The sequence below is a fragment of the Peromyscus californicus genome, unplaced genomic scaffold (assembly GCF_007827085.1).
Source record: "Peromyscus californicus insignis strain IS unplaced genomic scaffold, ASM782708v3 Scaffold_7__1_contigs__length_154581171, whole genome shotgun sequence".
NCBI classification, from domain to species: Eukaryota; Metazoa; Chordata; class Mammalia; order Rodentia; family Cricetidae; genus Peromyscus; species Peromyscus californicus.
In genome coordinates, this window is record NW_026294595.1 from 47,884,109 (window position 1) to 47,897,251 (window position 13,143).

Consider the following 13,143-nt stretch of genomic DNA (forward strand, 5'->3'; position numbering starts at 1 on the left):
CAGAAAGTGTTTCAGATTCCCTGAGACTAGAGTTACAGATGTCTGTAAACCATTATGTGAGTGTTAGGAATCAAACCTGGGTCTTGTGGAAGGGCAGCCAGAGTGCTCTTAACCACTGAGCCATCTCTCCAGCTAATCTTGCTTCCATCTCTTTTAAGTGCTGGGATTACAGGCATGTAACACAATGCCTGGCTAAGAAACTCACTTTCAAAATAAAAGTTCCAGAAGAATCAGATCATTAAAGAAGATTCAACTCCTGTCACTGAAGTGATTTCCCTTTTAAAACATAAACCTGACTATATAAAAGTTAACAACAAAAACAGCACATTATAAGTTATTCAATATACATAACCTCTAAACAAAGACAATGCACTACAACCTTGAATAGGAAAAACTTACAGATGAGGAAGGAGTGGAATGTGAGTGTGAGTTTTGCGGAGAACGGATTGCAGGAGGTATGCCTCTTACTGGACTGGAGCCATTTCCACCCTGGTACTGAAAAAAAGAAATGGGGAAGCACAGTTACTATTTTAGACTTCTCACTAAGAAAGCAATTCAAATATACCTTATTTCATTTGTGGTACAGAGGAATGAACCCAGGGCCTCACACAGATGGTCTGCATCCCTAGACCTAATTATACTTTGCTTCAGATAAAATCAAAGTCATTTAAATGGGTCCAGAAAAAGCAAGAGCAAGGTCATATATAAAACCTAAGATTTTATCATATAACAATGCCTACTACTTTGTCTTCTGACTATAATTTGTTATTGTGGTCCACTCAAAGACAAATCGCCCCCAAAATGAACATATTTGTTTGTTTTCCTCCAAAGTTTAGCAGTTTCCCTATAAATTTTTCTTTAAAGGAAACTAGTAAGTCTCTAAACCCCAAAAATTTAAAAATATTTACATATAATTTAGTAAACACAACCATCTTAGAATCATTATTCACAAACCTATTAAGATATACAAACATTCACTGCAGTACATAAAATAATTATATAGGACAAGTCTTTTCCCTCTAACAACGAAACATCTTTACAAATTCCATTCTTATGGAGTGCACGCCTTCGTTACATGCAAATGTCAACAATCTGCTCCACAGTGCTTTCCTCCTAGTTCATGCTCCTGTACCAAGACCAGAAGAATTCATTTTACTGATGCTTGGTTCCTCTTAGTAGTTTATTGTCTACTTCATCTACTATTATTATTATTATTATTATTTTGGTTTTTTTCCGAGACAAGGTTTCTCTGTGTGACAGCCCTGGCTTGTCCTGGAACTCATTCTGTAGATCAAGCTGGCCTTGAACTCACAGGGATCCACCCGCTTCTATCTCCTAAGTGCTGGGATTAAAGGCGTACATCAATTTTTAACTTAAGTTTGATATGAATGGCAGAAATGGGAACTGGCTAGTATGTTTACTAAACAACTTTCTACAACCCAAGAATTTTTCTTCATTGTTGTGATCTAATGCTGGGGTCCAGCCTCCATTCTGATTCAGGTCCTTAGGCGGGGAAGAGGCATTGGCGCAAGGAAAACTTCTGACCACCAGGTGGACTGCACTCAAGTGGCCCTGAATAGCTGGAGCCATCTTTCCTTATATTTTAACAGAATTTTTCCTACCAGGCTTACATGAACAGCTTTAATATTGGCTTCCATTTTTGACTTTTAAGAAATACATCGTATTTTAAGAACTACATTGTAATCATTATGAAAGCCCCCATTGTTCCCCTTTATGCTTCCCCAAATACACCTTGCCACCCCCTGCATAACCTTATTCTAGACACAGAGTTCAGCATTTTGCAGGCTTAACTAGATATCGAGCCAGACACATCCTGCTCTACAGCACTTACATCAGCTGGCACTGACTTGTGGTTACAAAGTTAAAAAGTAATAGACATGGGCACAGTGCTTTAAGGACAACAATATTCAAACCCAGACAGTTCTTTCATGTCTGTAAGATGTGCTTTTATAAAGTTTTTCTACAAGAGGGTCCATGCCACAGTCTCTCTGTAAAAGGCAGGCTTTGATAAGGCCCTCTTTTCCTATTCCACTACACCATCCTTCTCCACCAGTATAAGCTCCTGTGTATGGTATAGATGGATCTCTCCATCTCACATTTACCTTACAGGTTTCCCCATCAGTTCATACTAGATCCTATCATTGATTCTATGTGCTTGGTGTCCAGGGAACTTACTCTCAACAGCTGGCACCATGTGTATTCCTGAGGCTTTCCCCCTGTTCTGTATATTCATTCCTTACTCTCCTCTCCAGAACTGTGAGACATGGTTGATGTCCCAAGTGTTGTTTTCTCACATGTACCTAACTGTCTCCATTGAGTCAGAAAAGTTCCCAGGATTAGGAGTTGTAGTTAGTTAATTCTGGGTAAGAGATTTGAAAAGCATTAGCTCCCTGCTGAAACTTAGGGGAAAATATTTGAGAGTGAGCAGAATTTCCAGGAACAATGACAGCTACTGCAAGTGTGAATGACAAAGGAAAACTACAAACCGCACAAAGAATCACCAATACAACGAGAGAGAGAAGAGCCTGCAAGCTGCACGAATTTTGCAAATTCCTACACTGTCCCGTAGACTACTGGCTCTCCCCAAGTGAGAGTCCTTTTGCCCCAAAGAAACCTGATGGACAGACAGGTAGTATGCTGGTGTGACACTAGGTTGTCATCATAAATCCATCACATAGTAGGCATTCCAGTGACTATTTTTATTTGAATTTATCTCTACCCTCCAGCACAAGTTTTTTTTTCTTTTCTTTTTTTTTTTTGAGACAAGGTTTCTCTGTATAGCCCTGGCTGTCCTGGAACTAGCTCCATAGACCAGGCTGGCCTCAAACTCACAGAGATCCACCTGCCTCTGTCTCCTGAGTGCTGGGATTAGAGGCAAGCGCCACTACTGCCCGGCCCAGCACAAGTTCTTAATGATATTAACTGTGAGTGGCTCAAGTCAACTAAAGGATGGTGGATAATTTGGGGTTATAAACAGTTTTACACTGGATTCTGCAACTCCCCAAAAGCATCCTCTCTCCTACAAAAAAAAAAAAAAAGCTTTGGAGATTTTTTTTTATGCTGTCTAAACTTAGCTGTTGTCCTAGTCAGCCAATTCTGCTCTCACTCTCAAGTGAAGACATTTTTTTCTACTGAAGAAGTAACATTTGTTGTTTTAAACAAGCAAATCAATATTTTCAACTAGAAATTGGAAACCAAAAGTATGTAGAAGGAAGGAAATGGTCTAGATTAAGAAGGATTAAAAGCACAGCTGTTTTTTTCAGAGTCACATCTCCGTCCACAGAGCTCAGTGTTGCCATTAGAGGATAAAGTCCATGTGGAGATGAAGCAGTAAGACTGCAGGTCTACTGTGTGACTCCAGTTCAGTCGGCCAGACAGGTGGCTGCTTTACTCTTGTATTTAGTCCCCTCATCTGCAAACAGAACACTAGCAGCTAACTTTACCTACAACATGGGTCGCTTAAGCAAGAAGGGGAAGTACTCTGAAACTTTAATATTCCCACGAAAGGAATATTACACAACACTAACATTCTTCTCAAAAGCCGACTCTGTACTTCTAAGAAATGATTTTCAACTTGTAGAAGAACTATGATGAATTAGGAACTGGAAATAATCCTCAATAAACTTACTTCAAAATAGTCACTAATCTTGTGGCCACGTCCCCCAATACTTTTTCCTAAAAAAAAGAAAAAAAGTATAGATTTAAAAGGTAGTCATGACTATCTACCATTTATTACATCAAAAAGAGAAAAGTGACAAATTAAAACATATTTATTTAATTTAAAAGTGTGTGGCATTTTAGTAAGGGAAAACAGTAATAATCTTTAAACATTTATAAAATCTAATCAAACCACATTTTAATAGCCACATGCCAATTTCTGGAAGTCCCAATTACTGAAAAATAGACAAATAACATTAAGGATCTCCCACTTCCTCTCACCCAACCTTTCTCCCCTTTTCCTTTCCCTGGCTGGGGATTAAACCCAGGGCTTCAGATATGCTAAGTATATGCTACCACCAAGTCACATGGCCACACCCTCAGCAAAGGAAACTTGGTCTTTAAAACATTATTAATATTTCTTACTATCTATTAATCTCAGAAAAGAAAACCAATAAACTGAAAAGGCAAATGGTAAATTTATATCTGACAAACTAACACACACTTTGATGATGATGATGATGGTGGTAAATAAAAAAACAGCTTTGGGTGATACAAACCCAAATCTCATCTGCTGGGCAGACAACAACATACTTACTGTCAATGTTATTTTGTAAAATGTTTTGACTTTCCTTATCTTCAGTGTCTTTTTTGAGTTAGGGTCTCACTACATTTTCTAAAATGTATTTGCTGCAACTAAGAGTCTACACTTTAATAACTTCTTATGGCCATATTGATAAGCAGGGTCATCACAAGTCACCATTCCTTACATGTTCTGTCCTAAAATGCAGTCTCCATTAGTTTTAAAGAATTTATTATTAAGAAAGGTGGTATCCCCCCCCACTTAGGAAGGAGGCATTCATTCTTGAATTTTAATTGTGGAGAATACATGATTTCTTCAAGTAGTAAATAGAAAATCTAGTGATTCAGCCAAAAGCTTTGCATATAGTATACATCAATTCCATTCTGACTTCTTATTATGTGCTCATTTAGTTTCCTTAACTCTTTTTGTTGTTGTTGTTATTTAATCTGTGTCTGGGCACGGCATGTGTGCCACCTGCACATCTGCCACTTGACAGCTAGAGGACAACGTGTGGGCATCAGTCCTCTCCTTCCACTACGCTGTAACCCACAGAGCTATCTTACCAGTGTAACAAACACAGCTTGAGTGCTGGGCATTGTGAACAAACTCTGTACTTAAGGTTCAATAGCCTTAAACAAAATTGAGAGGCTTTTTTAAAAATTAAATAAGGACCTGGGACAACAAATGCTATCCAGGAATTTTGGTCAACAGTTTCATACAGTTTATTTAGAAGTCAGACTGGATTGCAGTGACTTCATCCCATGGAATGTTCTTTTTCTCTCTGCTAACATCCCTGAAGACTAAAGAGGGACTACCTATTAATGAAGAAGGGATGTTTTGGGTTGCCTACTAAGAAGCTATTTCCCTAATTCTTTTTCTCTAACTGAACCCCAATTTTTATGTTCCATCCTCTCCATACATCTGACATCAAATTTCAAGAGGAGCCTGCTCCTCTATAGCCAGACTCCCGTTTCTTCTTCCCTCATCTAAGTCTAATTTTAACCAGGAGCCATTCCTCTGAGTCCACTGTGACTAAGGAGAAAAGTTCCCCCACTACCAGTTTCAGAGACAGGCCTGATTTCCTAAAGAAACAGTACTTCTACTCTGTATTACTGGTCATGGAATGGAAACATAATTAAAACAGTCATGAGGTGACAGGGCAGGTTTGCTTCCAGGCATGAAGCTCACTTTAAGGAAAAGTTGGGGTGGGAAACACAAGCCACTGTCATTCTAAAGCAAACGTTCAGGGGTTGGGGATTTAGCTCAGTGGTAGAGCGCTTGCCTAGCAAGCGCAAGGCCATTGGTTTGGCCCTCAGCTCCGGAAAAAGAAAGAAAAGGAAAAGAAAAAAAGCAAACATTCAGTGAGGAAGAGATGAAGAGATCCAATTAGGCAACCATTTCACCTAGAAAAAGACCAGGTACTTCTGTGGACAGCAGACCAGACAGATAAAAGGCCTGGGTTCTTTATTTAGTGTTCGGGGTTGCGTGAGGTGGGGGATGGCAGACACAGTACACATGTGGAGGCTAGAGGTCAACTTGCAAGAGTTGGTCCTCTTGTTCTACCGTGTAAGTCCCAAGGACTGAACTCAAGTTGTCAGGCTTGGTGGCAGGTGCCTTTAACCACTGAGCCATCACATTGGCCCTTAAAACACAAACTCTTTTTGGTTTTTCAAGACAGGGTTTCTCTGTGTAGCTTTACACCTTTCCTAAAACTCACTTGGTAGCCCAGGCTGGCCTTGAACTCACAGAGATCCGCCTGGCTCTGCCTCCTGAGTGCTGGGATTAAAGGTGTGCAGCACCACCACCAGCACCACCAGCACCACCAGCACCACCACCACCACCCAGCAAGACACAAACTCTTAAAACAAGTCAGCTAAAACAGTTTGGAAGCCCCATCCTATTTGGGGTTTACTTTTAAGATCTTGTGAGTATGTTGCTGAGAGGAGTTAATGTACCTTTCTAATGAAATTACATGTCCCCAACCACAAGTTGGATGGCCTGCTCCAAAAAAGAAAGGGAGCAGCTGCAAAGTGAGATCAAATATACTGGACACCTTAAAAAGGCCAAAGACGAAGCCCTCCCACTTCCCAGACAACTGCTGCAAATCCACCCTGTGATTCCAGTGCTATATGTAAGTGGTAAGGCAGTTCATAAGCCTAGATTGTATGGCTAAAAACTGGCTCAAAAACATGCATAAGACATGTATAAAACCATCATTATACATCATACTGTATATCTTTTCAGGGCCCAAATTAAATAGTAGTACCAGTTTGATATCTGTTAGAAGAGATCATGTTGGGCTTACTGTGTGATCCCGTGGATTGATGTTCAGGCCCCAGAACTGACGGCTCCCAGCACCCACACAACAAGGCAGGCATCTTACACACACCTGTAACTCCCACTCCAAGTAGGCCGGGACAGGAGGATTACTGAGGCTTGCTGCTTTCTAGCTCAAGCAAGAAAAATGAGCCCTGGTTCAAGGAGAGACCCCACTTCAAAGAAATAGGCAGAAAGTGATAGAGGAATCCTGACACTCAACACTCTCTTCTGTACAAATGCACAAGCACACTCATTTGGAAACACCCATGCACATACACTACACTTATACAGAGAGAATTGTTTAAAGAGATCATATACAGTCCAATGAGAAAATAAATTTTTAAGTTTCTATCACAGAAGGCAGACATAAAAGAAGGTATGAAATGGGCATAACAAAAGCAGGTGGTCTGATTATCCTTGTAATTATTTTCTTAATAAAAAGAATAGGTTGCTTGCTTTAAAGTGAAATATAAAGCTTGTATTTAAAAACAAGAAGCTATTTTAATATAGTAATTCACAAGAAAAAGGAAAAAATAAAAGGAGATAAAGAATGCTTCCCAGAGTCTAGGCCCAAGTAAACAATATGGAAACGTCAAAGCCCCCACATGGTAACCATGAGCTAACTACCTACAGTACAAAGGCCTGCAGGTTCACACTTTTATTATTTCTACGTGAAGTACAGTGCTTAGCTATTATAAATGCAGAGAATACATAATAGATATAAAGTATGCAAACCACAAAGCCATGTGTTCACCAGTTACAGTCCTGATTGTAAAAGCGGAGGAATACAGTGTAACGTGGACAGTCTCTGAAGGAAGATGGCATCTGCTTACCCTGGCTGCTTTCATTCTGACTTTCTGCTTTTCTCTTTCTTCCCCTGGATGACTCGGATTGTTTCTTCTCTGGTGTCTAAGGAAAATAAGTTAACAAAATTTTAAACTATGGTCTTAATACGCAAAATCATTACTGTCAACGTAAAAATCATCTTTACTTTTGAGGCCAAATAAAGCATTCAACAGTGCTCACAGGATGCAAATGCAATCACTGACATGCAATTTATTTAGAAGATATAACTAAAGTTCACATTTATAGAATTTGGCTTCAGGGAAAATGATAAACCTGAGAATAATTAGCCCTTAAAATTCTTAAGTGAAGAAAAGAGGAAAATTAACTGTTTCCTGTTTTCTACTATTCATATATATTTAGTCTATAAAAAGTAAATATCAATGAGAAAATAGGGACAGAACACAAACTGCCATCCATATTCACCCCAAACTAAGAGACCATTCACCTGGATGTCTGGCTTTTACTATTCAAGAACAATTATACTGAACCCATATGTTCTAAACCAGTTGTGAGCAAAGTATGGCCAATAGGTCAACTCTGATCACGTGTTTTGTATCATGATCTTAGTGTGGCTTATACTCTTTTTTTTTTTTTTTTAAGACAGTCTTACTATGTAACCCAAGCAGAGATCCACCTGTCTCTATCTCTTGAGTGCTGGGATTAAAGACTTGCACCACCTCTCCTGACTGTAACGTAAACATTCTATCTTCTCCCCACCTCACCCTCTCACTACAGGGTCTACCATGTAGTTATTACTAGACAAATATATGAGCGACTACTTAATAACTTAGTCAAGGTTTGTACTACCAGTGCTATACATCAGGAATTCAAATCAAATTTAGTTTGTGCAATCCTAAAGTCCAAATGGTCTTTACATGTTCTTTATTTGACATGCTACATGCCCTGAATCAAAACTAAATAAATCAACTACAAGATATTTCTAAACGTTACTATACATCTACCCATCATACATTATCTGTTACGTTTTTTAACTCTATAATCCACAGATTTTTAAGGAAATGCTGTCAAACTACTTTTAGAGCACAACAAACTAAAATTTTTCTTAGCATCTTTATGAAGAATCTTAACCCTGTATTAAAATAAAAGCAAGTTCCCCAATAATAATTTATTCATATTTCTCCCAACAACAATCTATGCCAACAAATATATATGGGGGGGGGGGGTGCTCACTATGTAACCTTGGTTGGCCTGGAACTTGCTATGTAGACCAGACTGGCCTTGAACTTACAGTGATCCTCCTGCCTCTGCCTCTTGGGTGCTGGGATTAAAGGTGTGGGCCACCTCACCCAGCCTATAACAAATGTATCTAACACCTAAGAAAATAAGATTTTTCAGAGTAAGTTCACATCACACTGAATTTAAAGCACACCAAGATCCTACTGAATTCTATCTTTAGATTTTGACTAAACAAACAAAAAATCATAAAATTTAATTTTGAAAGTAATACTAGAATCAGCATTTTTTTAGTTAGAAAATATGTTCTAAATGGTTCACTCCAAGGAACAATGGTTTAGACAGGCTGAGAACACTACATTTCAATTGGGGGCTGAGGAGAAAGGAGTATTCACCTGAGGCAAACAGATTTCTTTCGTTGCAAACCATTAAAATGTTAACACTCCAGCTATCACCAAGGGGCTGGGGTGGTATATTATGTACAAATTCTCAAGCATATTTGGGAAAAATATTCATTACACAGTTCACTCAGTAAGAATTTTAGAATATTCAAGATCATTTTGAAAGACACATAAAGTAGTACTTATTATAAAGGCTTTCTCCCCATCCCTCCAAACATAATTCTCAGTAGGGGGAAATGAACTATACCTCTGGGGAAAGGTCACTTCATTTAAAGGAGGTGGAGCAGTGGAGTCATGATCACAGTAAGGAAGAGCCACGAGGTGTATCTCAAGTGCAAGGGAGTTTGAGGACCGACAAGGGAAGGAGAAATGAAAACCAGACAAGTCCAGAACACATTTCAACTGTGATGTACAGGAGAGTGGAAACAGTGGTAAGATTCGGAAGGACTGTATAAAGTGAGAAGACAGAGACTGGGAAACCAGGTACACACTGAGGTTAGCTTGTACAGTGAACATGGCTACTGAACGCAGACCTTCTGTCCTGGGATGCCCTAAAGCTTCTCCCTTGTGCGAATCTTTCACTTTGTGGACATACTGGAAGTTGTATGGAATGGAGTGTCCTAACAGAGCAGGTACCATGGGTTTCTGAGTAAACCCTTGATCCATTATGTACTATAATCACTGTTGTATTACACCAGGAATCAATTTTCTTATCAATCTAAAATGCAATACCATCAGCATCATAGGAATGTGGGAACTGGATAAGGAACACACTTGGAACACGGTACCTGTAGTATGCTTAGCACACAATGATGTCAAAACACACCAATTCTTTTATGTCAATGACTACCCTATTAATCATCCCATATGTCCATGCACTTTATGTTTCAAAACTTAAATTATGTGGCATAATGTAAAAGGATTAGCACCTTCTGCCCTAATAAGAATGCAAGTAATGTAATTGGGTATAGAGTGTGCAATACATTTTCTATTTATGGACACACTTAAATATATGTGTGTGCGTGCGTGCGTGCGTGCGTGCGTGCGTGCGTGCGTGCGTGCGTGTGTGTGTGTGTGTGTGTGTGTGTGTGTGACACAGAACATAGTTTAGGCCACCAGCAACTCTGACACAAATGTGAGTGGAATAGTTTGTTGAGTTTAAATTTAAATAATGTGAGCAATATTGGTATTAAACAAAACAACAATCCACAATCAAGTCTACCACTGCCAATTTTGAGTCATTCATTTGTACACAGGCCTGTCTGAGAATTGAGAATTTTGGAGGAACATGTGCAGAAACCCAGCAAGTATTTAATCACCGCAGTGGCTCATCATTGACAAAGTTCAGAACCTATCTGCAGTTTTCAAACTGCTCCACAGATGCCTGCAGAGAATAGGTTGTGTTCTAGAAATTACTAAAGCGGACGTAAACAGTTGAGCTAAGGCTCCAGCTTACAGAAATACAATCTATACCACTGCTACCCCAACTGCAGACACAGTATCTTATTTTAATACATTACAATTCTCCTTTGAAGAGCAGACTGTGACTTTAAAAACTGCTCGTTACACCCAATGGTTTCCTTGAAGCAATCTAAAGACATCAATGACATCACCTGTGTATTTACATAAGGTGTAAAATTTGCCTAGATCAAATACTTTCTATAGAACTTTTCAAGTGTTTATTGCCCTTGCTTAATACGCTGCCATTTCTCTTGTCTGCTCTACCTTTACCAACTAACTCTGTAGCTGACCTCAGGAAGGATGAACAGAGAAGGCAAAGCTAGACTGTTGTAGTGAGGTGAAAATAATGCATGGTCATAAAAGGCCCAAGAACAACACACAGTAGAAGAGTGGTTGGGAGAAAAATGAAGGAAAGACCAGCACTCGTCAACCGTTTAGCTTCACAAACGCCAGGTTTGAGACACACTAACTACTTTGGCATTTAATGTTCCAAGACATTTGAACTCATAAGGCATAAATTTACAAAGTATTTTCTAGCAGTTGAAAATTTGCTCGAAAAACAAAGGTGAATTTTAAAGAACTCTAGAGGTGATATAATTAAGTTAAAGCTGTACTTTCATTTAAAACTTAGGTGTTTATTAAACAAAGTTTTTATAGTTAATCATGTGGCTTCTTGGTTTATGCTAAAATATGAAACTGTCTTTCTTCAATGCAAATAAAGTTTAAGGTAAGAAAACAGAATCCTAGTGCTGTGGCAAAATGAGGGGCATAAATCATTATGGATTATCTCTACAAGCCTCAGGTGAGAGCATAAAGTTTTCTGCATAAATGCATCCACAAAGGGTTACAGTAATCAATGGAGAGGAATAGGTACCGCACTTTGCTCTTACTATTTAGCTAGAGTTCATAAAACCTAACTAAGCATGGAACACACATCAGATAATACTTTAATAAAATCACTAATAGCTAACAGGGCTGGTTATATTTAATTTCTTTCCAACTAAATCTTTAAGAAATTAGAAACACTTTAAAACACAAAGAAAAGTTATACTAAGTATCTTTAGTGAAATATTCATTGAGCCAATGACTGATCTTAAAAGTACAATTCATTGCCTGTCTGAATGATTTATACCCCACACACCAAATTCAAGGATGGCTACTATAACGTGAACAGATATCATGACAAATTTTTGCCTACAGCTGCTAAAGAATAGTGTTCAATCTTTGTTTTTGGATTTTAGTTTATGTGTATGGGTGTTTTGCCTGCATGTACGTATGTGCACCATGTACATTCCTGGTACCTGCAGAGGTCACAAGATTGAAAGATCTTCGTAAACTACTGTACAGACACTGGGAACTGAACTTGGGTCCTCCATGAGAGCAACAAGGGCTCTTAACTACTAGCCATCCAGCACCCAGTGTTCAATTGTTAACTACATTTCTTGGCAAAGTTTAACTTGTTTAATGAGAAAGGATAATGATGGAGAAATCCTGGTTACTTGATGGTATATATCAAAACCTCAATCCTTAAAAAATAGTCAATGCAAATTAATGCCCCCTCCCTAAGAATGTCAAATGTGTAAAATACTCTGTTTTCAGGGCTGGAGAAATTGCTCAGTTGTTAAGTATGGTGATATTTTATTTGTGCTGAAATGTGATTTTATTTGTATGTTAATAAATAAAAGTGCCTGGGGGTCAGAGCTAATAGCAAACCATTTAGCAAAAGTCTGGCACTGGTAGCACATGCCCTTAATCCCGATCACTTGACAGGCAGATCTCTGTGTGTTCAAGGACACCACCAGAATGGAGACACACGCCTTTAATCTCAGTACCAACCATAGAAGACCTGGAGGTCTGTATAGACAGGCAGTGATGAGGAGATCATGTGGTTGGATTTACAACCAATGAGAAGGCAGAACAGAAAGTCAATAAAAACAGATACACAGGAAGTAGGTCTCTTTCTCAGGGGAAGGACGGCAGCGGGTGGTAAGAAGGTGGTCTCAGCTCTTAGCTACTGTTCTCTGATCTCTGGGCTTTTAACTCTGCATTTGGTTCTGTGTTTCTTATTTTATAAAACCGTTTAGAATTACATCTACAGTTAAGAGCACTGACTGCTCTTTCAGGACCAGGACTCAATTCCCAACACTCACATGGAGGCCCACAGCTGTCCGTAACTCCAGTTCCGGGGATTTGACTCCCTCTACCTTTGCAGACATCAGGTTTCAATGTGGTGTACAGGCATACATACACACAAAACATACATACACACATGTTAAATGAAGTTTTTTTAAAAAGATACTCTATTTTCTCTATGCTTTAAGAACTAGATTAGAATATACCAAATTTAGTTGTGAAATCGTTCTTGCTTCCCCATGTTTTATTTACGTTTTTGTAAAATCTAGTATGAAATATGAAACATTCTAATTCAAGGATATTTTCAGCTATAATGATCTGGAATTTGAATAGTTCATCTCTGAAAGAGACAAAACGTAATAATGCACTATACCTGGAAATCTGTGCAAGAAACTCTGACCCCTCAAAGGAAACCTGTTACGTTGCTAACTCCAAAACCTACCATAAAAGTTTACATAGTCAATGTTTTGGAATCTAGTCATCAAATAAAAGTTTTTCCTTGCTACTCTAAGTAAATAAACACATTAG

General features: G+C 38.7%; 1 protein-coding gene across 1 annotated transcript in view; it reads right to left on the reverse strand.

Moving 5' to 3' along the window:
- Positions 1-13,143, reverse strand: part of Tlk1 (tousled like kinase 1) — a 134,556-nt gene that overhangs the window by 40,945 nt on the left and 80,468 nt on the right. Inside the window, exons 4-6 of the mRNA XM_052726394.1 lie at positions 7,414-7,489; positions 3,650-3,696; positions 400-495 (exon numbers count right to left, since the gene is read on the reverse strand). Of these exons, the coding sequence (XP_052582354.1) occupies positions 400-495; positions 3,650-3,696; positions 7,414-7,489 (219 nt within the window). The remainder of the gene's footprint in view (positions 1-399; positions 496-3,649; positions 3,697-7,413; positions 7,490-13,143) is intronic.